General features: G+C 43.1%; 2 protein-coding genes across 4 annotated transcripts in view; one reads left to right on the top strand and one right to left on the bottom strand.

Moving 5' to 3' along the window:
- LOC311239370 (A-type potassium channel modulatory protein DPP6-like) overlaps positions 1 to 3,726 on the top strand; it is a gene marked incomplete at both ends in the record, with an annotated part of 214,473 nt that extends 210,747 nt beyond the window's left edge. The window contains 2 exons of the mRNA XM_084327677.1: positions 426 to 499; positions 3,577 to 3,726. Of these exons, the coding sequence (XP_084183803.1) occupies positions 426 to 499; positions 3,577 to 3,726 (224 nt within the window). The remainder of the gene's footprint in view (positions 1 to 425; positions 500 to 3,576) is intronic.
- Positions 3,727 to 18,251: 14,525 nt separating this feature from the next.
- arhgap21b (Rho GTPase activating protein 21b) overlaps positions 18,252 to 27,297 on the bottom strand; it is a 109,362-nt gene continuing 100,316 nt past the window's right edge. For 2 of the 3 annotated variants that reach the window (XM_084328079.1, XM_084328078.1), the window contains exons 22-24: positions 25,936 to 26,041; positions 23,211 to 23,242; positions 18,252 to 20,401 (exon numbers count right to left, since the gene is read on the bottom strand). In XM_084328079.1, the coding sequence (XP_084184205.1) occupies positions 18,806 to 20,401; positions 23,211 to 23,242; positions 25,936 to 26,041 (1,734 nt within the window). In that variant the 3' untranslated portion in view covers positions 18,252 to 18,805. The remainder of the gene's footprint in view (positions 20,402 to 23,210; positions 23,243 to 25,935; positions 26,042 to 27,297) is intronic. The other variant, XM_084328080.1, reaches the window with a different exon arrangement.

Genomic DNA, 27,297 nt, shown 5'->3' on the forward strand with positions numbered 1-27,297 from the left:
AGTGGTCTACATGTTAAAATAATAGCTCTACACACTGATATAGAGTGTTTGGTGAGTAACATGGGTCTCCCAGTCCCTCCGCTCTGCAGTAAATATCCAGTCAAAAGAGAGAACTCCACACTGCAAAAATGGTCTGACAAAAAATAAGAAGCTAATTTAAGATAATATGCTTGAAACAAGTGAAATAATCTACCAGTGTAGTAAGCTAATTTGGCTTGACAAAATGTCTTGAAATAAGTTTAAAAAATAAATAAAAGATATCTAGGGTTCTCTCTCCTGATTTGATAAAGTAGGAAGGGATACCGGAAAATGTATAAAACCCCACCCTCTTTTCTTGTTCAGATGTGTATTCTAGGTGAAATGCCCCTGTGTATGTATTACATGTTAAATGTATTTCTCAAATGCTGTCTTCTCTCTCACCACAGAAAAGGTTCACTTTCAGCACACAGCGAGATTCATTAACCATCTAATCAACGAGAAGGCCAATTATACTCTACAGGTGAGCTTGAGTCATCATGACAGTGACGCATCCACTACTAGCCTTTAACTCTTTCTCTGCCAACAACGATTATATACGTTATTGGCCACCAATCGTTGAATGCCAACCACGTATATATACGTTATTTGATCGTTATTTCTTTTATTCGCTATTGCCATTCATTATCCATCCAGGGAGCCTAGTGTTACCATAGGGAATGAGTCTGAGATCGCAAAAGTCCAATACCGCCGCCTGGTGGAATGCGGCCGGTATTGCACTTCCTTTGAGACTCTGTGTATGGGGCTGTGCGTCGATTATATTGGTCCGGGCAGACTTTTCTAGTAACCTGAACCAAGGGCTTCACCCGATCGCATTGAATCGTTTTCGGGACCCCCGATTCATTATGCTGTGGTGGGTTATGTTGTGGGCTAAATGGACATACGATCTACCAGATGGCAATCAAATAATTGGAATATTCTTTTTGGAATCCCACCGGCCACAGGTAAGAGCAATTTAACGTCAATTTCAGCTTGATTGTGCCTTGTTTTCATAGCCATCGCCCTGATCAGCGTATGTTGTTGTACTAACGAATGCCGTTAGACAATCAATTAATCAGAAATGACCCCCCCCCCCTTTCATGCATTCATGATGGAACATAATACCGATCATATGCATTTGAATTTTTTATTGTAGCGTGTGTAGGGACTAAATGACAATGGATTAAGTGTAATATGTCGCAGGCTATTACTAGCCTCCCAGGAATTACCCTAAACCGCTCTAAAACCATACTTATATTCACCACAGTATAAAACGGGAATGTATGGATGGAATTTTTTTTTCTTTTTCACATCTTGAACGATAGATACTCGATGTCAATTGGGCCATAGTATTGCATCCATAGCTAGAATATAGAATATAGTTATAGCCCTGCAAACAAGGTGACCGACTCCATTGGTTTAATGCGTGGCAGCACATATTTGTAATTTTTTTTTATATGTATTTTTTTTAAATGAAACTACTGTATATTTGTATGTGTATGTTTGTATTTGTATGCCTCTTTACTTACTTAAAAAAAGGAAACATCAAGAAATATGTTTATGGTATTAATTCCACCATGCCATGTAGCACTATCCCTCTCCCAGTATGGTCTGGCGGCCTGCAGCTGGATACTATTGTCTCAACCAGAGCTCTCAACCAATGCAATAGAACAATTTTGATTGACAGTCAATTCGGCCAATTACGTCACACCGCTAGCACCCACCTCCTGCTGTTCTTACCACCAATTGGCAAGCGTTTATTCATTTTCTACTTCCGGGCATGCCGCCATTGATCTGCTTGCGAGAACCACAACAAGCTTACCATAGCTAATACGTTAGCTCCCCGGCCCCGCCGACCAGCGCTCCACAGGATGACCAAACGAGGCATAATGATTTTACTGCAACGAATGTTATAATAAAACAAAGCCTTTCTATACATTTGTCTGATTGAAAACTTTTTAACAGATTGCAGAATGGATTGGGTACAACTCTCAGGGCTCTATGAGCAACAGAAGGAACTGAGCTAGTATGAACGAGTAATGCTGGCTAATACTTGCTATGTTCGGGTAAATACTATGCTGATGTTATTGAACGTGTAACACTAACTATATAACGTTAATGCCACAAAACGAATGTTTGTGTCATTTTAACAGCAGATACTTTCTTAAATGCCATCTTCCCGAGAGAGGGGTGTTGACGGGGAGCTCTGATGCGTTCGCTTGGTTGTGTTATTAGCATTGAACAGCTAACCGAAAGCTAGCGTTAACTAACGTTAAAGGTTTAGCCATAACGTTACCTTGGCTAAAGTTGGGGCTATTCATAATCCAGCAATAATGGCTGCAGACCTGCAAGCAAAATACAGCAAGTTGGCAAAGGAGTATTCCAACGTAAATCACATTTTCACCAGTAATGTTAGTTTTTCCATCTCGTGGTAGCTCATGCTAGCTAACCTAGCTCACATTAGCGTCATCACTGAGCGACCACCTCGCGTACACAATTAATGACATGTTGCGGACAGCCATATCGGTGACAATGTTTAGCTTTTAGTGCCAAATAATAAGAGTCTGAAGTGGAGTCTCAAAAGAGAATGTTGAATATTTAGTAGTAACTTTGATGCAGTAGCTTGTGTGTGGGGGACTGGGGCAGCGTTGTGCAGGACGCGACTGAACTTTTTTTTGCCTTTTGACACGACACAAATTGATGGATATTTATCGGCTACTGCCATCGGCATATTCGAGCTTATCGGCCGACAGGCCGATTGCAGTCAACAAGGCACTTATCGGCCGATACCGATACCCGACCGATACATCGGTGCACCCCTAATACTAATCGCTAACCTTTAAGAGACATCCTATATAAATTCAGCACTCCGTAGCAGCTGTTTCAGCATAAGCTTAGCTGTCCTCAATGTCCCATGCGTTTACCCAAACAACCAATTGTGACATATATATGCTTCTCACTGAAATGTAAATAAAAGGCAGGGGAATAATTATTTCCTCTATAATAGGTCCATAAATCAGCACAAAGGTTCCAATTAACTTTTTTGTTTATATATATAACCTTCCAGATTAAACAAAGACCAAAGCTTTATTTGGATCAACAACATTTAAGTATCTTGTTGCTAAACAATGTAAGGTAGCATGAGCACTAATGGCATGTCTCTCGTCCAATCACAACGTGTTGGTAACACACAGAATGTTTGTGTAGTTCTCTTCCTTCCAACATGGCTGCCTGTAACTCAGCAACCATTGTTTTGTACATGGCAATAGACATAGAGACAACGGTTGCCATGTGTTGATGGGCTATATGAGAAATATATAAACAAAAACATAATAATTTGGTGTCTTATTACTGGATCTTGTAAACAAGTGGAACAGGAATATCATGCTTTGCCAGTGTTTTAATACTAGTGATCACTGCATAGAAATGTGTAATTTTGTTTACACGCAGACATGATAAGAAAGGAGAACTACACAAACATCTCGTGCAAGGCCTCTATTGGCCATTTTGCTCAGGGTTGGTTGTGAATGTGGTCAATTGAGCATGTCCCACTGTGTGCAGATATACCCAGACGAGGGACACTTCCTGCACGGAGACGGGATGCAGCAACATCTGAGCCAATCCCTGGTGAACTTCTTCGAGGAGTGTTTCCGGCTGCCGGATGCCCCACCGGAGGAGCTGCCGCAGGACGACAACGAGGACGAGGGTTAAACCTGGAACACACTGGAACGCTCTGGTTAAACCTGGAACACACTGGAACGCTCTGGTTAAACCTGGAACACACTGGAACGCTCTGGTTAAACCTGGAACACACTGGAACACTCTGGTTAAACCTGGAACACACTGGAACGCTCTGGTTAAACCTGGAACACACTGGAACGCTCTGGTTAAACCTGGAACGCTCTGGTTAAACCTGGAACGCTCTGGTTAAACCTGGAACACACTGGAACGCTCTGGTTAAACCTGGAACGCTCTGGTTAAACCTGGAACACACTGGAACGCTCTGGTTAAACCTGGAACACACTGGAACGCTCTGGTTAAACCTGGAACACACTGGAATGCTCTGGTTAAACCTGGAACACACTGGAACGCTCTGGTTAAACCTGGAACGCTCTGGTTAAACCTGGAACACACTGGAACGCTCTGGTTAAACCTGGAACGCTCTGGTTAAACCTGGAACGCTCTGGTTAAACCTGGAACACATTGGAACGCTCTGGTTAAACCTGGAACACACTGGAACGCTCTGGTTAAACCTGGAACACACTGGAACGCTCTGGTTAAACCTGGAACACACTGGAACGCTCTGGTTAAACCTGGAACACACTGGAACGCTCTGGTTAAACCTGGAACACACTGGAACGCTCTGGTTAAACCTGGAACACACTGGAACGCTCTGGTTAAACCTGGAACACACTGGAACGCTCTGGTTAAACCTGGAACACACTGGAACGCTCTGGTTAAACCTGGAACACACTGGAACGCTCTGGCCAGCTACTACAGCACAATATGCAACAGATCTTTCCCACCCCACCACCACCATCCACTGCCATAGTATGAGTTCAGCTCTACTGTAGAACACAGTAGTTTTCCTGCATGTACAAAAGGACCTGGTCCTCCATCCCTGTCCTCGCCCTCTGTTGGCTGACAAGTGGACCGGTCACAATCATGACTCTTATGTCACATTGCTGACTTAAAGTGGAACATCACTCAAATAAGAAAAATGTGAATACGATTATTTCCATGGCCTAAGACAGTTCAATTAATATTGCTACTTTCTCTCCCAAAGCCAGAAACCAGAGATGTAAGAATCAAACTTGTGATGTCATCAAGTATAAAGTCTGGAGCTGCTCCACTGATAATGAATGGATCCACAGAATGTTTGTTTTAGTTTGTATATCCAAATGAGATGTATTCTAGTAGTAGTCTCAGTTCTGAAACAGAAAATGTACCTATGAACTCTGAACAGAGGGTGCCCTATAAAATATTTCCCAATTAATAGTCTATGGAGCAGCTTCAGACTTTATGCCACCACAAGTTTGAGTTTTAGCCGTCTAGTTTTCGGATTTTGGAGAGTTGCTCATTTTCACTAATATGTTTGTACTGTCCGTCTTAGATCAGAGGAATAACATGGATTCTGAAATTTGGCGTAGTTGAAAGGTCAAGTCTCTGAAGAGGACAAGTCATTATTTTCTTTTTTTCCCTTCTACTTGGGACTGCATTCATTTTGTTTTTGAAGGAGCCATCTCTAGTACTCCCCCTTGTGGAAGGAGAGAGGATCGACATGGTGGTCATTCAGCAATGAATATCACATCCAATCTACGCACATCACTGTGCAGCACAACGTCAACGTATCGCCGAACTCCAAGATATTCATCCAGTTCATTGTTTAGAGAGGCTCTGATAATTTACCAGTCAATATTTTGATTGTGTCCAGGATTACGATTACCGGTGCTTGTTTTTCTGTGACTGTTTTAGTCTGTCCTACAGTAGTACTAGTACTGTGGCTTTGAATGTTTTCCTCCCAAAACGAGACACACGATGTTAATTTACGGGCACGTCACAGGAAAAAATAAAAAGGCCTCGTATGAAATGACATTGTGAACGACACGCTTTCCTCCCCGTCCTTTTGGAACCGAGCTCTGGTGTTTTTAAGTCACTGTGCCTTACTGTGGGTGAAATGTTTATGCCAGGGGACCCACTTCAGTGGAGACGAGTTACGATACGACCAGACTTGTTTCTGAGACGTAAACATTTATGTAAAAGTCAAAGCCAGCCTATGATTTTATTTCCCTTGTATTCTCAGTGGTTTGTAGTCAAGTTCTCAGAGCAAAAATCTTGAGAACTGAACTCTCAGACAGTCCACTATTGGGCCTATGAAGGTGAATAACGATCTCTTTGTCTGTGCACCTTAAAATTAAGGGACTATATTGTACTGATAACGATAAGAATGCTCTGGTGTGAATATTTCAGATTCTCTGGGTGTTTACTTTCCAACATGACTTGTTTAACTGTAGCCCCTTACGTGACTGCGATGTGCAAGCCTGGGGCTTTAGTGCCCCAGGCTTGCACATCGCAGTCACGTAAGGCGCTAGTTTAACTGGTGAGTTAAAAATGTTTTGATTATTCTGTCAAGTTTATTTTAATTGAGTGTTAAATGGCTTGACTGTCCCTGCGTCACTTATGTTACTATTGTCAGTGTAAAGTTTCTATAGTCAACTGATGTACAAAATGTATAAATCTTACATTGTTTTAAGTCTAACTATGTTGTGGGTGCAACTTGTACATAAAGCATTTTGAAATGTAACTATTGGTGTTGTGTTTGCTTCATTTACTTAATCACCAGCTGCCTGTTTTGGCCTTACCAAAAATTGTCCAGTGGGAATACCTGCCACTCTCACTCCCATTGTTACGAGTGCCCCGAGCACCAGTACGTCATTTCAAATATTTTAAAATTCACTACAGTGCCTTCTGCTGGCAAAATAAGTCGCTCCTCTTCAGTGTCCTCACCATTTACCCATTATACTAGTGAGCAGTGCCCTCTTGTGTAGACCATGCACGTTACAATACCGATGAGGAACTACACCCTAGTAGTCTAAGCAGTTCAATAAAATAGCAGTCACTCAGATTCATATGGTGAAGTCCAGTGCAAAATACCTATAGGTCCCACCCTCTGAAGTTGCTAATGTATTTTTTATTTGGACCTCACAGGGTTAACTTAAGCCCGAGCGGTCCGGTACTGGGCCGCAAATGACATCCATGAATCCATCTCTACAGAATGTATTCTGAATTAATGTTGCGTTTTCTTTTCAAATGTAGCCAAGAGTAAAGACCCTAATGTTGAGAGTCACAGCCAGCGTGACCCAGCATTTGCCATCCCGTTCCCCCTCAGACATTATTAGGACAGTGACCTCTGTGCCTACTTTATTTCACTGTTGATGATATGATTAAAGAACATTGTATTATCTTGTACAGCAGTGCAATTGTTCCGTTCTCTGTTAATGCTGTGTGCTTCAGGACTGCTTCCACTGTGTGCTTCCCTCCCCCGGACAGGTCCTATCTACTGCAATGAGGAGCTCTTACAAGGACAGTTACGCTTTGTGCCTACACTACGTTCTTTCACTGTGTGTATAAACGTATAACTAAAATGATCAGTATATGTTGATTGCACATGTTAAATAAACTAGAAAGTATAATCAATACTAAGTATACTTACATACATACTGCCAAGCAGGAAGGCTTGTATCAGTATTATCTTTCCCTCCCTTGTGTATGACCTTGTAAGCCTGCTAGTCTGCTCCGGTCGGCGCCCCAGGACCCTATAAACCGCTGTGTGCTGATTGGTCGCTATGACCTTATCTCGGAAGAAGAGTTATTGCTGTCTCACTGTACAAACAGTTCGACCTCTGGTCGCGCCCAAGAATCCTAAAACGCAGCTCACTTGGTGCAACAGAGGCTTAAGCCTTAACCCTTTACTATCACACTACCGAGGGTCGCTGCACGATGCTGTACAAAACACAATGGGTGATGATTAAGCTTAAACATGATTAAGTATGTTTATTGTATATGCCTGTATTGTACCTGTATATATATATCTGTATATGGCTATGTGTCCACCAGGGAAGTTTTTTTCAAGGCGGACCGCTTTGAAAAAAAGAAGAAAAAAAAGCTCAGAGGGTTTTTCTGAGGCTCGCGCCAGCCGCGGCTCCGCCCCTTCCTCGATGAGTTACATTGATGAGCGCGCTCCTTTCCCAAAAGTTGAACTAGTTGGGAAATATATGGAAATCTGCAAACTAAATCCTTACCAATCAATTTCTTCACTAATGTGTTTGTAAAGGTGTGTAGTAAGATGTATTAAAAAGTTGAAGTTCAAATCCTGTATGTTTTTTCGTAACAACTGCTCAAAGTCGAGGTACCGAATACCGATTTTCGAAAAATCTAAAATGTTCTGTTTGGCCTTGGGTAACTTGTGAGGGGTCAAACTAGGGGTTTTTCATGATTCTGAGTTGATTGCAATAATTTATTTTTCATTAAAATCATTCCTTGGTTGAAAAAAGGCCACGCCCACTCTTATATTTAAATTCGAAAGTAGCTTTATTTGTAGTTGCAAGTAGTTACAAGTGCTGATCACTTCAGGAGTCAATCTCTGAGTCTTCTCCAGACTCACCACCATCATGACCACAATTCTTGCATGCAATTCCTTTACAGACTCCACATGCTGAGATGCACTTAACGCCATTCCTCTTGCAGCTGCACCGCCGGTTGCTGCAATCTCCGTTACAGTTGCAGCTTGTGAACTGCAGTAGCTCCTCAGGAGCCATGGGGTCTAGTGTTGGGACTGGCTCATAGCCATGTACACCTAATGTCCATCCATAGTCACTGGGGTTCAGAGACATACTCTGCTGACCAGAGTGTATCGCCCAGAGTGAGGAGTAGCTGGTCTTGTGTCACAGAAGAGGCGAGCTCAGTAATGGGAAGAAATGTGATGGTGTTTATCCCTGTCCTTGTTCTGTTGGTGAATGGAAGAATCTTCACTTCAGCTCCTCTCAGGATCTTAGCTCTGTCAAGTGCCTTCAACTTCACTCACAGCTGCTGTCGTCTGGGGATCTGGCAAAGATGGTGCCGGAGAGGTGACTTTGATCCAACCCACTGAATGGAAAGGAATGTTTCCCTGAATAGAGACAATTCTTAAATCTATATTGTCTGACAAACTGAGTGAATACATTGGTTGTTTCCCCAACCTCCATGACCACCCGATTGTGATGGCTAGTTTCACTTCCACTGGCTATCGTAAATGATAGATCCTCAAGGTCAACCGCAACCTCATCATCGATCTGCTCATCAGTTTCTTCCACAATGGTATAAAGAGTATCAGAAGTATCTTGGATGCCATCTCCATTCCTGTCATTAAGGAAGCAGTATTTGTAGTTTTGTGTCTCGGAATACGACTCTGTGTATCCCAGCTGGTGTAACTTGTTGAGCATCCATTTTGACCCAAATCTATGATCAAGTTGTATGGCAAGCCCCATCTATGGCAAAACTCCTGATCGAGGCCGACAGGCCTTTATGAAGTTCTGCCCCCAAATGGCTACTCTTCGTCGGTCTTCACTATTGGCCTCAGGAACATCCGACTCTGGATGTGTTAGGGCAAGGGTTGGCGGAGCCCAATAGCAGAACACAGGTGGAGAGAGAATGGAGCGTTTTAGGTTGGCTTTAATGTTTACCCCCAAGCAGACAGGTTTACAACATCAGAATGTGCAACAGGTACAAGAATGTGCAATGGACGAGAGCAGGTGCACTCCTTGTGCAGCACAGGGTGTCCAGGTGGGAGGTGTACCAGATCGGTGGTCCTGGGCACAGAGAGAACAAGATTAGGACAAGTTATTTCAACAAGGATAGAGTAGCAAGGCTAGGGTTTGTTGTCGTACCTAGGAAGTTAGGTTAACACTGTGACGAGGGTAGAGCAGGATCCGTGGGCTGAAGTAGTAGTTCGCTGACGAGGGAATCCATCACAGCTGTGTCAATTAGTGTCCCACTGGCAGCGTGGGAATCCTGGGGTCGGATGCTGCCCATACAAGGGTGTGAGAGGATGAGGGGTGAGGAAGGCTCTCGCCGTGACTATGACAGGATGTCAGTCATACTGTGTGCTGTGGGATATGACTTTGGGTCTAGATCGACCATGGCGATGTCGTTGCATACAAACTTTAGTGCAGTCTTTATGATCTGAGTCTTCTCATCTCCATGCTCAAGATTAGCATGATGCTCTCACAGAATGTTGTCTGTGTCATCTTTGAGGCAGAGCACATCTGCCCTTCTCTCCTGTGATGTGAAATACAAGGTGTCATGGAATTTATCTTGGAGTTTCTTCTTTAGCCAATACTTTGAATAGAGGCTCTTATCTGGTGACAGATCAAACTGCTGTAGCTTTTTGTGGACTTGGTCAAGAGTCATCACCCCATGCTCGCGTTCTGAGTCTAACCAATCACAGAATTCAACAAAAACAGCCTCTCGTTCCTCATCAATTTCTTCCTTTGTCCTCTATCTTCAGTCTTGGAGTAATGGCCACCTGTCTCAAAAAGAGTTTTGCAGCGCAAATGGTACAGGGTTTCTTCTGCCACAAGGTCATTGATCCCTTCCAGACGTCCAACAACTTCAGTGCCCCAGTCATCCCCGCGACTCTGTGCTGTCTTCCGCAAGCTTGCCTTCAGTCTATCGGCAGTCAAATTATCTGGCACTCTGTATCTCTTTCTAGCTTCCTCTGGAAGTTTTGTAGATCTATGCAGGTTGGTTGCAAAGAATGCATACATTCTTGTACAGAAGCTGAATGGACCATGAACTTGTAGAACTGCATGCAGAAGCTGCACTGAAGTCAGAGCAAGTGCATCTTCTCTTCTTTGCTGACTCTTTCTCTGCCTTTAATGTTTGGCCTGAGTTCTTGGTGACTTCAACAAATCTGTTGTATAAATCATCTTTACACTTTTTGTGGTACCTGAGTCTTCCTATGTTCTGAGCCTCCTTCAAACGCTCCAAAATCTTAGCATTTTCAACTACTTGTGCTTGTTCCAAAAAAGTAGGGTAGCCTTTAGGAGTTGGCTGTATCAGCCTCTGAGCTGGTGTCTCCGGGCTTTCACAGATGAAACAATTTAGCAAAGGTGGAGTCGAGTCCATCCATACTGCAGCTAGACTAATATGTCCTACAAAGTAGAATAAACATTGTATTATTCAGTCATAATATCATTATTTTGTGACATTAAAGACAATATCATGTACAGTAGATGATTAACATTGTAATAGATATTATTGCAAAGGAAAATAGAAGATCTGCTTCACAGTAACGTTAAACACAAAAGATCCTGTCAGACAATACACCACTGTAACCTAATGGGCCAGAAAGCTAGCATTCAAGAAAATAAAATGATCATAAGATTCAGTTTGAGGTGTGTAATACATCATGGTAGTTGGATACAATCATGGAGTAATACATCATGGATTTCACGTTAGCTAGATAACCATGTTGTTGCGCCTAATGATGTTACATAGCTAACAAGTAAGAAAAGTTGACAACTAATCATGGAGTAATACATCATGGATTTAACGTTAGCTAGCTAACCATATTATTGCGCCTACTGTTACACAGCTAACAAGTAAGCAAAGTTGACAACTTGTACAGTATGTTACATTTCATTACCAAAGTAGTGACATGAAATATTTCAAGTAAAAAATGTAGATAATACTTACATATCAGGCATAAAAAGCAGTCTGTCCATGATCAAATGAAGGTTGCAAATGGCTTCAGCATGTTAACTCTAAACTTCCTCACTCTGAATGCCAACCAACTATAATAATAATAATAATAATAATAATAATAATAATAATAATAATAATATATTATTATAAGTCCTAAAAGGGCAAATAGTAAAGTAATCAAACAATTTTTATGCTAGCAGTGGAAAGGCATTGTGGGGGGGTGGGGGGCCGAGCGGGAAAGGTGGGCATAGCCATTTTTCCACAAAGGAATGATTTTAGTGAAAAATAAATGATTGCAATCAACTCAGAATCATGAAAACCCCATAGTTTGACCCCTCACAAGTTACCCAAGGCCAAACTGAACATTTTAGATTGTTCGAAAATCGGTATTCGGTACCTCAACTTTGAGTAGTTGTTACGAAAAAACATACAGGATTTGAACTTCAACTTTTTAATACATCTTACTACACACCTTTACAAACACATTAGTGAAGAAGCATTTTGTATGAAAGTATTCTGTACTTCTGTATGACAACTATTAAAGAACTAGAACTAAATTGGTTGGTAAGGATTTAGTTTGCAGATCGGTCAAATATCTGATAAAATGCCCTTACTTATTATGAGCTGGGAGTGCTCCGACCAAAAAAGCTGCCGCCCAGAGCTCATAAAACGCGAGGCGCTTCGCTGGGAAGAGGAGCGCGCCTGTCGCTTCTCCAGCATAGAAATTAATGACAGAAAGGAGCTGACAACTCATAAAACGTCCCTGGTGGACACATAGCCTAAATCTGTATATAATAGCTTACAGGCTATCCCACCTAAGACCAGTCTCCCTCACTAGCATGCCGATGAGGCCGGGGACCAGTGCGAAAGCACATGACATTGATGAGATGGATTCTAGGGGAATTCCGAAGTACAGTAATCTGTTTCAGTTAAACTGTTAAAGGGGAACCATCTTATAAATGGCCTTTTTGAGTGTTTAGCATTGTTTCCTAGCTATGTGAACTTATATTAATATGATCTATGTCTCAAAATTCTCATATTGGCGCATTCTTCCAATTCTCCTCACACAATATTCACCCTCACTGAACTGAGTCATTTGAAAATGTGCGCGATTTGTGATGTCAGAGACACCGCTGCATGTTAATGGAGACGTGCAGAATGATCTGCACACAGTTCTGCTGACCACTCCACACAGTCAGCTCAAAACGGCTCGAGATCTTGAGGTAGAAAAATGCTGTTTTTGAGGACTTGATTAGAAATACAAAACAATGAATAAAAAAAATATATATATTACAGAGGTGTTCCATAGACTCACAGGAATTGTGTAAAAGTGCCCAAATAGTGAAAGAAATAGTCAAATAGTTCCCCTTTAAGTTACTAACCAGCGATAAGCCAATGGCAAGACACAGATGAAAGAAGGAGTGTTTATCTTTGCTTGCAATATGACGCTACGGAACTGTGTATAAGAAGTAATGTTCGCGCATGAAAAGCCCTTGGGCTTGCTTTTGTGACTTTTATCTCCATTTCAAAGTTGTGCGGTGTATGTGAGCTTTTCCCTAGGATGGCAGCACTATCTTTTCTGTTTTAGATTTGAAGAGCTGTGCTAGGCTCTTAGCTCATCTTTTGTGATGATTTTTAAACCAGAGGTTTTATTGTTCTTCAGGCAAAAGATGTTGACTTCGACTTTGAGTTTTTGTATCCGTGTTTTATTATTTTCCTGGATTGGATCTTTCCAAGACAGTATTATTGTAACTACTTTTTCTAATTAAACTTTGTTAAATACTTTTATTCAACTCTTGGACCGCGTTCTTTTACGAGCTCCATCATGATCTTTCAAAACGCTGGCCACGCCTTGCTTTTATCTGAGGTAAGCAGGATGGAATTGATTACAGATTCAATCAATTGCTGGTTACTGCTTCTAGCTAAAGTTATACCAATGACTATTCAGTAATTCTTACGTCTGTACCCGGGTTGGAGTCAAAAGTAGGGCTCTGATGCGGATACCCTTGTATTGAGCGTGTTTTCGACCTGGTCTTATGGAAATGATTATTAATATTATACACTAATATTACACTATTATTAATAGTACTACCTATTAAATAGTATTGCTGTGAATATGACTATTCAATGAAAGGAGTTTTCCCAAGCAGACATTCTGTTTATTACAAACAATGAAGAGTTTTTTTTTCTTTGCGCAGATTCTCACAGGGAGAGTGTAACGTGTGGAAGGTCACACTACCTTTCTCCAGATCCTACCCTCGCTGTGCAGGCGCCCCGACCGAACTGTAGGGGTCGCTGTCCACAACGCCCAGGACCCACCCACGGCTTCCCTCCCCCTAACTCAGCCAAACGAGTTAGTATAGCGATCAGCCCAAGCAATGCTGACTCTCCGGGAAACAATGAAGAGGTTAACAACTCTTCTAAGTTTATATTTCATATGAAATGGATAAAACTAACCAGTGACTATGAAATAAGAATTAAATAAAATACAAACTTGGCCACTTCCATGAAGAATTAAGCAATTCTCCTGGAAGGGATTCCAAGCAAGCACCAGAGACTCTGTGTCAGCCGGTACATGAGATTTATCCAGCGGCCTTGAGATGCAGGACGCTGTGGTGAGGGGTACCAAGGCTAAGTGGTCCATGGACTTGTTGAACTAATCAGAGGTTCTGTGGCTTAATACATGGCGTGATTAGGATTGGGAATTGACTCGAGAACTTGGCGAGTTTAGCACCTCGCTGAGGGATATCGAGCGGCCACAGGGGTTTATCTCGAATCGGTGTTGAGATAGACACCTGTAGCTCTTAACACCTAACACTGTCAAAACAGCAGTGTATATTTTCAGCATTTCGTTTGTTTACCAATGATTTTAACTGTTATTAGTGAAATATAAGATTATAGAAATCTCAGGACATTGAGTCGGAAACCGGCGCATATTGATGAAGGAAGTGGCGCAGCCAAAAGTGAGTACTTTTGAAGGATGAGCCCCCTAGGGCAGGGATCGGCAATAGGCGGCCCGCGGGCCGACATTGGCCCGCCAGCAATAATTTCTGGCCCGTCAGATTATTTTGAGAATATGATATTTATTTTACGCACAGGAAATATTCACTCGGGACGCCAGGGTGTCTTTTATTGTGAAGCTGTATCTATCTACCGGCAGTCATCAAAAGCATGTCTGTCACTATAGCCAATTGAAATGCTAGAAATGGTCACGTGGACTGGGAGAACCAATGGAATAGTCCCACCGGGTCGCATGTATATTTTCCTAACGCACTTTCACTTCCGCGTTCGAAATGGAGCGAGTAACAAAGTGTTAAAAAAACATCAAACAAACATCCTTTGCAACGGGGAAATATAACGCTTCTTTTAATAAACAGGAGCCATAATACGGGTTTATCGCAACAGGTCGGTGATTCTTGCGTGCCGAGCCGACGTCCTCTCTGCATAATATGTGGCGACAACAACAACAGCAGCGAGGCTATGATGACAACTGTGTTCAAATTGGCATATAAGTAGCTGCATTCAACGGCAATCTGGAATTGGAGGGCGGCGAGTGGATATGTGACATGTTTCAAACATTAGCAGGGATTTTGGAGGACTTAACAACAAACAAGGTATGGTGAGTCGTGTTTTCATGCATTCTGATCTGTTCATCACGCGCCGCGGTGATCTGCAACAGCTGAATGAATGAATGAATGAATGAATGAATGAAAACTTTATTTAACAGATTGCAGAATGGGTACAATACAGTACGGCGCAATACACACAATTGTTAAGGGGATGCAGACCAGAGAAAAACGTTTGTCTTTTTTCACTATATTAAATTAGCCATTGTTTTTTATCCTGGCCCGCCAAGCAATGGCTTGGGGGAAATCTGGCCCGTGGCCAAACCTAATTCCCGACCCCTGCCCTAGGGCTTTCGATTTTCGAAAAACTACACTACGCAGCTCACGCCAGCCCGTCAATCATCAGACTTCTGGATTTACTTTTTTATTTCTTATTTTTCGGGATTATCTCACAAACCTGAACGTTATTGCCATAAAAAAGAACAGTTAGTTTCTCTACATTTCTGTAAACGTCTAGCAAAAAACGGTGTTAAAATATGGTGGAGAAATTTACATTATAAAAAAGTAACTGTACTTATAGTAGATTTCATTCATGTGATACTAAATCCAGATTGAACTTGCCATTGGAAAAGGGAGATTTTGCCCGATCCATAGATATGCGACTTGGCCATAATAAGGTAATTTATAGGCCTGATATTCTATATTCTATAATCATATTTCAAATAGCATGTGTCCGGTTGGCAGAATTCAGTACTGTATCTACAAAACCTTCTGTTTAATTATCTTCCCTTTATTCATTTGCTTAGATTTTTCAGGTCTGGTCTATTTTAGCATGGTGTTATTCAGTAAAAACAATTAAAATAAAAAAAACAAGCCTAGTAACAGACAATATTTCTGACACTGGGAATACATTCCCTGATATCCATAGATGTCCCTAGTATCAGATACCAAGAACATGCAAAGAATTAATTAAAAAAAAATTGCAAATGTTTATTCTACGTTCTTATGGAATGAATGACGTTTATAAAAAAACGTGATACCAAGCAGTCAAGAACCTCAAACATGAACCCTTTGCCATCAACAAGATTTATTTCCAGTGTTTTAGGAGACTGGGTCCCTCCTCAATCTGAAGGAACACAGAATTGATACAAATGGTCCAGTTCAATGAAGTCATTTCACATGCAGGGACCTCTCTCCCCTGGAGAACTAGTACCTAGTCTACCCGACCCCAGGCTCCATGAGCAACATGTCACAATACTGTACTTACATTAATCCCGCACAATTTGATGGAAATGGAGAGAGAAAAGCAGCTAGAACATGGCATTTATATACACATTTAAGTTACTTATTTTACAAGAAATATTTAAAATTCAAGTTCTGTTAAAATCCAAAAATGAAAAAAGGGGAAAAAACAAAAACGTTTAAAGTATAAAACATGTTAAGACCAGAGTGGAACGCCTCAGGAATGGAAGCTCGGCATTTGTTAAAAGATAACCTGTTGAATGACTGTCTAAGTCAACGATAAAAACATCATTCACAGTTAACATCTTCATGTATCTCAACAGAAACAATATGGCACCTTGCAGTTCATTGTGAGGCACTTCCTATTGCGAAGAAACATGATTTCTGATTTGATTATTCATATTCTTCTTCTTTTCGATATTCTTCTCTTTTTTTGCAATCTTATGCCAGTAACTGACAGATGCATGAAACCACAAGCACACCAACTAATACACAGCATAACATTCTGCATCAGAGGGATGTTGTTCACTGCTCTTTTATGTCACTTGAAGGGACAGTCCACATTTTTAAGGCGCTTATCCCATTTGTCATGAAATTGGGAATAATTACAGTTGCATCAACAAACACGTCACACCAGGGTTTGCTTCTTGAGATGTTGGAAGGCGAACACGTTAGTGCTCGTTAGTGAGGCTAGTGGAAGTCTATGGGCACATGAAGCATGTCTGTAAAATGAATTGCTTCATGCCCCCATTGATTTCCTGTAATATTGCAAATGTTAACATTTTCTCTTCCCAATATCTCAACAAAACTGGAGTTTACGGGCTTTTTGGATGAACGCTCAGTCTGTGACCAATCATATAGGCATCTTAAATCATTTGGACAATCCCTTTAATTAAAAAAAGAAAATGGTGAATAAAAACAGTATTTCCTTTGCATAAGTCCAGTGTCTACTTGTCACAATGCACCTTGGCAAAGGCCCCTCAACAGCACTGTATGGCAGTCCAAACACAGACTGTACCTTAAGTTAAATGCACTTCCAAGTACAGAGAAAGGGGGGGGGGGTATGTACATTTTTGAATGAAACACAAGCAACTAAAGCTTTTAGTCAGTATTACAGCAAGCATGTACATTCTTCATTTGGTTACTGAAGGACTCATTGACTTTAAACAGTGTGACCCTCTTTACACAAAAATAGTTCCTCTGCAATACTAAAAATCTTTTCTTTTACTACTTCCTACTCATCCTACCATTCCTACAAGTCAGTACACCCTTAAAGCCACTTAGCTATCCTTTCCACAACCTAAAACTCAAGCATCATGTTCAGACTTTCTTGCACATACTTCACAGGTGCACAGTTCCAGCCAGGAGGCGATAGGTCCCCTTATAATCTTCAGCGTAACTGGGATTTCAACTAGGGGAGAGAGAGAGGATTCCCCTCCCGCCGACCTCTTCCCAAAGTAATTTGTCATTTATATATATAAAAAAAGAAAAGAAAAAAATTTATAAACAATGTTTTTTTTGTCCATGCCTTGAATGTAGTGAGATGAACAATCCCTGTGTGCAGCAACGCTCGCTTCACAACAAGTACACAACGTACAACACGCTCCCAGAGACACTCCAGACGTCCACAGAGACACTGCAGACGTCCACAGAGACACTCCAGACTTCCACAGAGACACTCCAGACATCCACAGAGACACTCCAGACATCCACAGAGACACTCCAGACATCCACAGAGACACTCGAGACGTCCACAGAGACACTCCAGACGTCCACAGACACTCCAGACGTCCACAGACACTCCAGACGTCCACAGAGACACTCCAGACATCCACAGAGACACTCCAGACATCCACAGAGACACTCCAGACATCCACAGAGACACTCCAGACATCCACAGAGACACTCCAGACATCCACAGAGACACTCCAGACTCCACCGAACTGCTCATCTGTACAACATGCTCATTGACACGTTATTGTAGGACAGACATCTTGGAGACAAGACTCCCAAATACGTACACATCTCAAGGACAGAGTACCCAATGAACAAACACTCGCTCACTCACACATACACACACCTCCAATCTGGGGAGGAAATCAACATTTTCTATTGGGTGCTCTTCTCTTTATTTTATTTTTTTCCCCATTATGGGGAAAATCCATCAAAACCATTGTTGAAAAACTTGATCCCATTGATGTTATTATTATGACTATGTTGGTATACATTAATCTGGATTTATTTTCCATTGTCAATCTTTTTTTTTTAATTGAACCATCTCAAAATCCATACACTTTTCTTGGTCCTCCAATCATAACTGGGCTTCAGATTTTAGGGTACATAGGGTACATTTTAGGGTAATTTTATAAACCGGGTGCATACATTTTTCCTTATCAAATTCCATGACTATTCAACTTCCATGACCAAGCTCTGTCGCCATTGACAATTGGTTAAATCTTTGTTGGATAGTTGCTTTAAATGTGCCAGGTCTGGTTTTGACATGCTAACCATTATCCTAGACTTATATATAATCAGAACATGTGGATATATGGATTGCTGTTCTGACAAGAGTTTTACCTTCCAAGACATTTCCAAAACCTTCCAAGACTTTCAAACGACTTTTCAAAATTCCATGACTTTTCCAGGATTTTCCATGACTGTATGAACCCTGTATAAAAACCTTCAGGGGGATTATTCTTTTGGTGCCTGTTGATTTCCTACCCTGGTTTCAGCACTTCTCACAGGTACTGGTAGAAGCGCGAGTGGACCACCTGGGCGCCAGACAGTTTGTGTGGGTGGGCGGTGGCCGAAAGGCTCAGGTCTTTACTCTGCGAAACGTCCCCGTTCGACAGCTCAGCGGGACCCCGCGGGGGGAAATGCTCAGCGGACGATGAGCAGGAGGCCCCCTGGGTCTGGGGGCCCGTGCTGCCCAGCGCTGCCAGGTGCTCAGCAAAGTCCAGGCTGACCTCGGGGTTGCTGGTACGGTGGCGCTCGCGGGCGATCCAGTCTCCGATGGAGAAGTCCTGCGAGCTGCACTTGGGCTTCAGCCGGTCGACGGCTGACAGCTCTGTCCGCGAGCCCTGCTCCTGCCAGTCTCCCAACACAGACAGCTCGGCAAAGTCCCTCTGGCCTCCCATGGTGTGCCTCCGCCGGATGCTCTTCTTCTTAGCGCGGCCCTCCGGGGACCTGCTCCTCTGCGTGCCCACGCCGAACATGTCGTCCGCCGATGTCCGCAAGCGGAACTTCAGCCGGTCCGTGATCTTCAGCCGCCACGCAGGCTCCTTCTCAGACTCACTTCGAGAGGAGGAGCTGAGGCTGCCGGTAGAGCGGCCCTTGGCCGACCCCGTCACACGGGACAGTCTGTTGGATTCCTTGTCACTACGCGCCCCATCCAGTGAGGACTCGCTATCCGTTTTCTGCCGTGCCGATTTCTTCCGGGAGAGGGTGTCACATTCAATGAGTCTGTGGGATGGGAGGGGCCGAGGTGCTTCCTGCAGCTCTGGTTGGCAGTTCTCCTCCACCGGCCCCGCCTCCTTCCCGACGACAAACACAGACAGGTCACTCTCGCTGTCCGTCTCCATCTGCCTTCCCTCGCTGATGAGCTCACTGCGCTCGTCGTCTGCGTCGTCGTCTCCTCCCCGGCTCTCGGCCACGGAGCGCACCTCAGGACTGAGCGTGCCGAGCTCCGGCCCGGTCAGGAAGGTCATGGAAGAGGTGGTGGAGTAGTCGGAGGTGATGGAGCACACCTCCGCCCCCGACCCACTGGGCCCCGCTTCTGGCCCCAGAGCTACTGTCCTGCTGGCGCGCCTCAGCCTCGGCACAGAGGCTTGGGAGCTGGTGCTGTTCATGGTGCCGAGGTCGGACACTGTGTCGTCATAGTTGGAGGGCGGGTCCGACAGGGAGGACTGGTGGGCCATCGGCATGCGGTAGCTGAGGCTGGGCGAGTGGGAGCGGGAGGCATAGGGGGAGGCGGCGCGGAGCGTGGGGGAGGTGTGTTTGGGAGACGAGGAGAGAGAGGGCTGCGACATCAGGCTGCTGGAGCGAGACTCCTTCCCCGTGGTCTGGTCGAGCTGCTCCTCAGAGCGGTCCCTGTGCCGCTCCTTCTCGCTGGTCTCGTCAGTCTCCCTCTCCTCCTCCGTCTGGCTCTCTGCCGACCAGGGCGGTTGCTGCTGCTTCTCGGGGAGCTCCTTCTGAGAAAACACAGCGTCCAGATCGTCGTCTGAGCTGCTCGGGTGAGCCTTGTCCTTGGGCTTCTTGCGCTTGCGGCTGACGAAGAAGGAAGAGCGCAGCATCTCTTTGCTACACTGGTCCTTCCCAGGCGCCCACAAGCCCTGCTGAGACCAAAACAAATCATTAGGGCCAATATATTCATATCTGTGGCTCGTGAATCATGATACACAATTTTCTAAATTACTGGGGGGAAAATCACAAGTCAGAAATATAAGTCCAAATGATTTCCGTAATATTCAAGAATGTCAATTGAAAATGACAGTTTCCATTTCACACTCCATTACCATATACAGTGCAATATGATGAACATTGACTGGATTATATATTTTTCCATATCAAAGCAATATTGCGATATATATTGATATCGGGGGGGGGGGGGGGGGGGTCTCTGAGGCCCTGTTTAGACGGAAACGCTAGCAGGTGAATCCGCAAAAATATTTTTTCGGATGTGCCTTTCGTTTATACGTAAACGGCGTTTTTACGGGGAGAAACCGCAAAAAAGTGAGACCACCTTCCTGGGTGGAATTCCTAGAAACGATAAACCTTTGCGCCATCATCTAAACTGTCAAACCGCATAAAACGATGACGAAAGGGTTGTCAAGGCTCTCGTCGCGCGTACTGCTTACATCACAGGCATGCGCCAGTAGCCTAGAAGCGTAAACAAAGCATGTCTGATTCTATCCATGGCGATCACCTGAAGGCTACATTGGCAGTACTTTTAAATACACAAGAATCTGTCCCGCGGCTATCACAACTATTAGTGACTGGACCCACTGTCTGTGAGTGACTCTGCTTTGGTCCAATCACATTCCCCACCCACAGTCTGCGAATCAGAGGCAGAGTAGGGCGGGTCTTCACCGCACGTCATGTGACATATGTGCCAATCGTGTGACAGTGGGGCTCCGTCGTCTCGAGTCGTTACAGCGTCGTCTGCACGCAGAATTCCATCCCAAAACACTAGTCTAAACGCAACATTAAAAGACGACTTTTGCGGTTTCTGTTCAGACTCACTCCGTCTAAACATAGCCTGAATGTGGTGATATATATTTTTCCCCTTATCACCCAGACATCATTATACACTGACCACACACTCTTTGAGGCAATATGAGCAGCCAGAAAACACCCAGAGAGCAAAGTGAAAAATGTGTATGAAATAAAGGATGGTATCTCAATAAACAATTGACAAGGACCAGAATTAGGGATGCTCGATATTGGCTTTTTTACCAATACCGATATACCGATATTGTCCAACTCTTAATTTCCGATACCGATATCAACCAATACCGATATATGCAGGGTTTCCCCCCCCAAAAAAATTAATAATTTCAGGTAATTAACATTACATATCTCTTGTTGTGGAATTAACACAACATTATGCATACTTTTGACAATAAATAAAATCAGAATTTGTTCTTACTTGCTTGTAAATAAAGGTTATAGAAATGAAAAAAATATATATATATTTTCCGATATCACATTTGAATGCCGATAATATCGGACATCCCTAACCAGAATCCATAGGGGAACATACGTAGAAATACAGGTTATTTTCAATTGTTTATTTGGATAGACCTAGTACTTAAAATGGTAAATGGACTGTATTTATATAGCGTATTTTCTTCAGACGCCCCAAAGTGCTTTACAATGCCTCACAGTCTCCGATTCACTAACACACCGACGGGGAAGGCAGCCATGCAAGGCGCCAACCAGCTCGTCAGAAGCAGTTATGGGTTAAGTGTCTTGCTCAGGGACACTTCGACATGAAGTCGCGAGGAGCCGGAATCAAACCGTAAACCCTCAGATTACCAGACAATCTCCTGAGCCACTGCTGCACCTAAAGGGATAGTTGTGATTCTTGGAACCCTAGCCCTATTGTCTACATAGCAACGATGTTGTTATTGGTGGAATCTTTTCTCTGCATAATCCATGCACGTGTACAGACAGGCACTTGAGCCCATTGCCCTTGCATTCGTTTTTATATGTAGTATGAGGAACAGCATGGATTGTGCTGAGAAAGGACTCTACCCATCAACATCATTGGTAATGAAGGATATGGCTGTTTTTTGTTGTTTATAAAAGATGAATTATGTATGTGAATACCTATATCCAGGGCTTTCCCTAAACTGGAGTCTAAAGGTGGCTATGGCCTGTGTGTTAAAAGACAGACATTTCACTCCATTCTCTGTAGAAGCTCAGGGCTGTGAGAGATAGCGAAACCATAACAAAGATAGTGGTACACCTAGGCAACCCAGGCCAAGCTGTTTCGAGGTCAGCATTCCAGACAGACAGCGAGAGAGAGTGAGAGAGCGAGAAACATCATGAGAGAGAGGGAGAGAGATACTTTAAGCTGTTGGTTTTTCCAGTAGGAGGCCAGTCGAGTCTGAACATCGAAGACAGAGCACACGGTGGTAAAGCGACAGGGATGGGGGGGGGAGCGCATGGCCGAGGAGAGCGAGACAGACAGATGGATATTTTCTTAGCTTTCTTATACCTCTAAAGACTTTAAACTTGTTTCATTCTGTACGAGAACCTTTGTTTATGTAAATAAACCATCCTTTCCTGATACAACCTGGACTTTCAACGTACGTCATTTTGGATGCATTAACGGGGAGAGAGACAGTGTTTTAGCTAGTCAGTCTGTGGGAGGACAGAATTCCACCGAACGAGTGCCTCAACAATACTAAATAAACACAACGCAGATACTTCACGGAAGACTGGATGACGGCTGATTATAATCAACGAAAGGCTGAAAACACTGATATCAATCAGTAAGTAAGAAATAGGTTGAATGCAAGTGAAAACGTGACTTCTCTCTTAATGTGACATCTGTTCTCCTCCAACGAGCTGTCCAGAACACACAGGTGTGCAAAGACACTCTTTCTATGGAATAACAAAACTGAAAGGGAGACTTACCTTGGATTTGGAAGAGTCACTACATGCTGAATCTGCATGGAAGAGAAAAGAGGCGTTAGCAACACGTCTACCAACACCAATGACTCCCTGAACACAGTTCATCAACAAAGAGAGGGAGAGAGAAAGAGCAGATGAAAGAGTTGCTAAGGGTGACATCAACAGACAACGACCAGTAGAATGAGAGCAGGGCTGAATGAACACAGTGGACACGTTTACAGCTCGCAGGGAGGTGGAGGAGGAGCAAACACAGAAGGCAGTGCCCATGAGGAGGAGGCCAAAGATGAGCGGAAGGAGGTGAAACCCGGCAGCACACTAAGACAGGAAGCAGCTCATGCTCGTGTATCCATGGAGCAACGGCACAGACGAACCACACTTTAGTCACAGACCATCACACACAGCCACCAACCAGCACATAGGCATTCTTTCCCAACTCAAAGACATCGACATAGGAGATGGGGTGACACGTCTTCTCCTGCTAACTCAGTAAGGATGGGGGAGGAGGGGGGGGGCTGAGCTGAACACATCAGTTGAGTAGCTATGTGGTGGTCAATGCCACAGGGTGCAGGTAGGCCCTGGTGTAATGGAAATCTGTCCTCATTTTCAAAGACTTTGTCTCATTTCTGCTCTTCAACATGTAGCTTGTTATTACTAACCTGCTCAAGGGTCAATATAATCGACCGATTGTATGAAACCAATGTAAAACATAAAAAAAAAGGATAACACAAAAGACTAAAACAAGATTTGAACATCTAAAGAAGTAATAAAAACACTACTGTGCCAAATGAATTGGTCCGAGCAGTCCATCTATTCTATTCTATTCCCAGTTTAGAATTAGTGGATTGGTGTAGTGTGCAGGGTACGGATGAGGTGGATGGTTGGTGTGGGGAGGAGGAGGTAGGTAGGTGGCAGTGTTAGGCTGTGGTTGGCACTTGTGATGTTCTCATGTTGAATGAAGAGAGGAACACCAAATTAAAAAAAAAAACAGGTGAGGACAGAAAAGGGGGCCAACTAAAAAGAGACAGGCTACTGGAGCTGCCAATGGAAACAATGGTTCTATCTTTTAATTACAGGGGCCCACACTGTGTTGTTTTATCCATTTGGACTGCATATGCTTCTGCCGCCCTAATCCACTGTATTAATCCTGCGTGTGTGTGTATATGTGTGTGTGTGTGTGTGTGTGCACGCATGTGTATTGGCGGACTGCCAGCACAGCCCCGCCACTACAACCCCCCCTCAGACACCATGACAGATTATGCCACATGACCGAGAGTGAACCTAGAGGCACTACTGAAAGGAGGTGACAACGGTATCCCACAGTTCTTTGCACTCGTGAAGAAGTATTCCTCTACATGGGACCAGGATTGCAGCTGGAATGAATGGAGAGTCAATTAGCCTTAGCAGAAAGCCTGACATCAAATCACTACATCTGTAAAGCACATCAGCTAGTAGACAAACAAGTAATGGTACTAGTTTGCTACAATTCAGCTCACGTTAGTGGTTAAAAAAACATCCACAGCAACCGTGACAATTGATTTAACACCTGCTAGTACGGGTTAAGTCAACGTCAAGTCTCCCATAGCAACAGATTACACTGGTCCCATGAATTTATTTACACTCTAAGCTTCCTCTAGTCGACATCTCCTTTCAATAGTGCTTCTAGCCGAGAGTGAACCTGAGGTCGACCGTACCATGCTACTTGTCCTCGCGATCAGCTTAAGAGACAACAAGAGACAGCAGAAGGGCTTTCAGAGAAAAGTGCAGCAGCATCGCTCTGTATGCCCTCAGCTTTTTAGGGTATTTTTCGTTTTAAATATGGAGACGTGCAACACCACAGGAAAATGACAAACATCGACTTCTCTCTTTCTTTTTTTTTTGTCTTTTTTTCTCCTTTCACCCCCAATTTTACAAGAGCTGCGGGTTTCTGCAGACTAGGCAGCTACACTGGGGACAACACTCGTCCTTCTTCCTACAGTCCCAGCTGTCCATCACAGAGTCCATCAGTGACATCACCGATTGATAGACGCCGCCCACTTGGCCTGTGTCAAGATTGGGTTATGTGTGAGTGCTGGATAGGGACAGGGGAGAAAAACAACACACTACACACAGAAGGGCAGAGGTCAGAAGGGTTAAAACTTCCACTCTTTTCTTTTACTAGATTTTAATTTTCTCTTTGGGAAAGATCATGCCGGGTTTATGTAAGAGGAGGAAGAGGGGAAGAAAAGAACTGAAAGAAAAGGAGTCGTCATAAAACATTTTTAAAAGCACAGGGAGGAAATGACTTAAGCAGGAAAAACAAGATTTCAAAAGGAATGAACAGAAAAATGTAAAATAAAAATAAAGACATGTCAGAATAAATAAACACACAAAACAAAATGGACCTTTGTCAAAACAAAGAGGCTTAACATAATGCAAACTATTATCAGCAATTTTCCAATGGGGAAATCCCACGGTAACAGAAAAATCGTTGAAATAGTTTGCTTTAAAAACAGAAGCACACAGACTATTAGGAAGAACAGCTTATACCTGGAAATCTTAGCATGGAGAACAAACATGGTGCATTGTTTCAGGACTAACAGACACTAATTCTTAACACAATTCTAGAAAACCTCTCCTACAACCGTCAAGTCTCTTTCACAGAGGTTCACGCTTCACGCTATCTAACAGGATATTTGCTGCAGTATGGTGGGAGCGCTCCTCCTGAGAGGCAGCTCTCCAGGTGAGTTACCTGAGACTTCCCCCGGTGAGGCAGCAGTACGCCCGATATTGGAGAGCAGGTGGTCGATGTTGGGCACAGGCTGAGACTGCACTGTGCTCTCCTGCTCCACTGAGGTCTATAGTGACGGATGGACAGAACAACACGGTCAGGTGGAGCAAGAAGACAATGGAAGAAAGGAAGGTAGGGGGAGATGAGGAGGAGAGAAGAGTCTCTCATAGGCAAAAAAACGAATCATCAAATCATCCTGGCATAGAGTGAACTGGTCTTACACAAAGGTGCCATGCCGGTGAGCATCCACTAGGGGGCAGAGTGGCTAAGTCCGAGTGAAGTACTGATTAATGAGTGAGTTAGTTAGTTAGTGACATTGCCACTCAGAAATCTAAAAATATCCAGAGCTGCAGTTTGCTGAAGTTGTTGCTTGTTTATCGATCAACTAAAGCCTCCTGGTGACAGATATTATTAGAAGTCCATTATGAGATTGGGAATCTGTAGTCAGTCCAAGTTGGCATCACATTTGCTGTGTGAATGTTATACAATACCAATTAGCTGAACGTCTTCTTACGTCTTTACATTTTAATTTACAAAACACTGAAAATACAATACAATTATAAATCATTAAATCACAAAATGTGACAATACCTTTCATTTGAAGGATTCAACGCTTACTGTTTTCTATTCCTTATTTTATCCATGTTTAGAACTTTTTATGTTCTTATTATTTTGTACTAGTCCTTATTTTATCTAGGTTTATAAATGTATGTTACGGAAAAATATTTTTTACCGATACTGATATTGTCCAACTCTTAATTTCCGATACCGATATCAACCGATACCGATATATGCAGGGTCCCCCCCCCCCCCCAAAACGGAATAATTTCAGGTAATTAACATTACATATGTCTTGTTGTGGAATTAACATAACATTATGCATACTTTTGACAATAAATAAAATCAGAATTTGTTCTTACTTGCTTGCCTGGGTAAATAAAGGTTATAGAAATGTTAAAAAAAATAAAAAAAAGTGTTGTATTTTCTTTTTTAAAACAGATACCGATATTTTCCGATATCACATTTTAATGCCAATATCGGTAGGCCGATAATATCGGACATCCCTAGATACAATACTATGGCCCATTTGACATCACCTATCTATCGTTCAATATGTGAAAAAGAATAAATTTGTCCATCCATACGTTCCAGTTATCAAATAAAAATTCTACATTCTCATGCCGGTTCGTGAGGTTCCCGGTTCGATTCCCGCTCCTCCCGAGCAGCGTGTCGATGTGTCCTTGAGCAAGACACTTAACCTCTTAATTGCTCCCGATGAGCAGGTTGGCACCTTGCATGGTTGCCTCCGTCGTCGGTATGTGA

This window comes from Notolepis coatsorum (assembly GCF_963971535.1).
Source record: "Notolepis coatsorum genome assembly, chromosome: 13".
Taxonomy (NCBI): Eukaryota; Metazoa; Chordata; class Actinopteri; order Aulopiformes; family Paralepididae; genus Notolepis; species Notolepis coatsorum.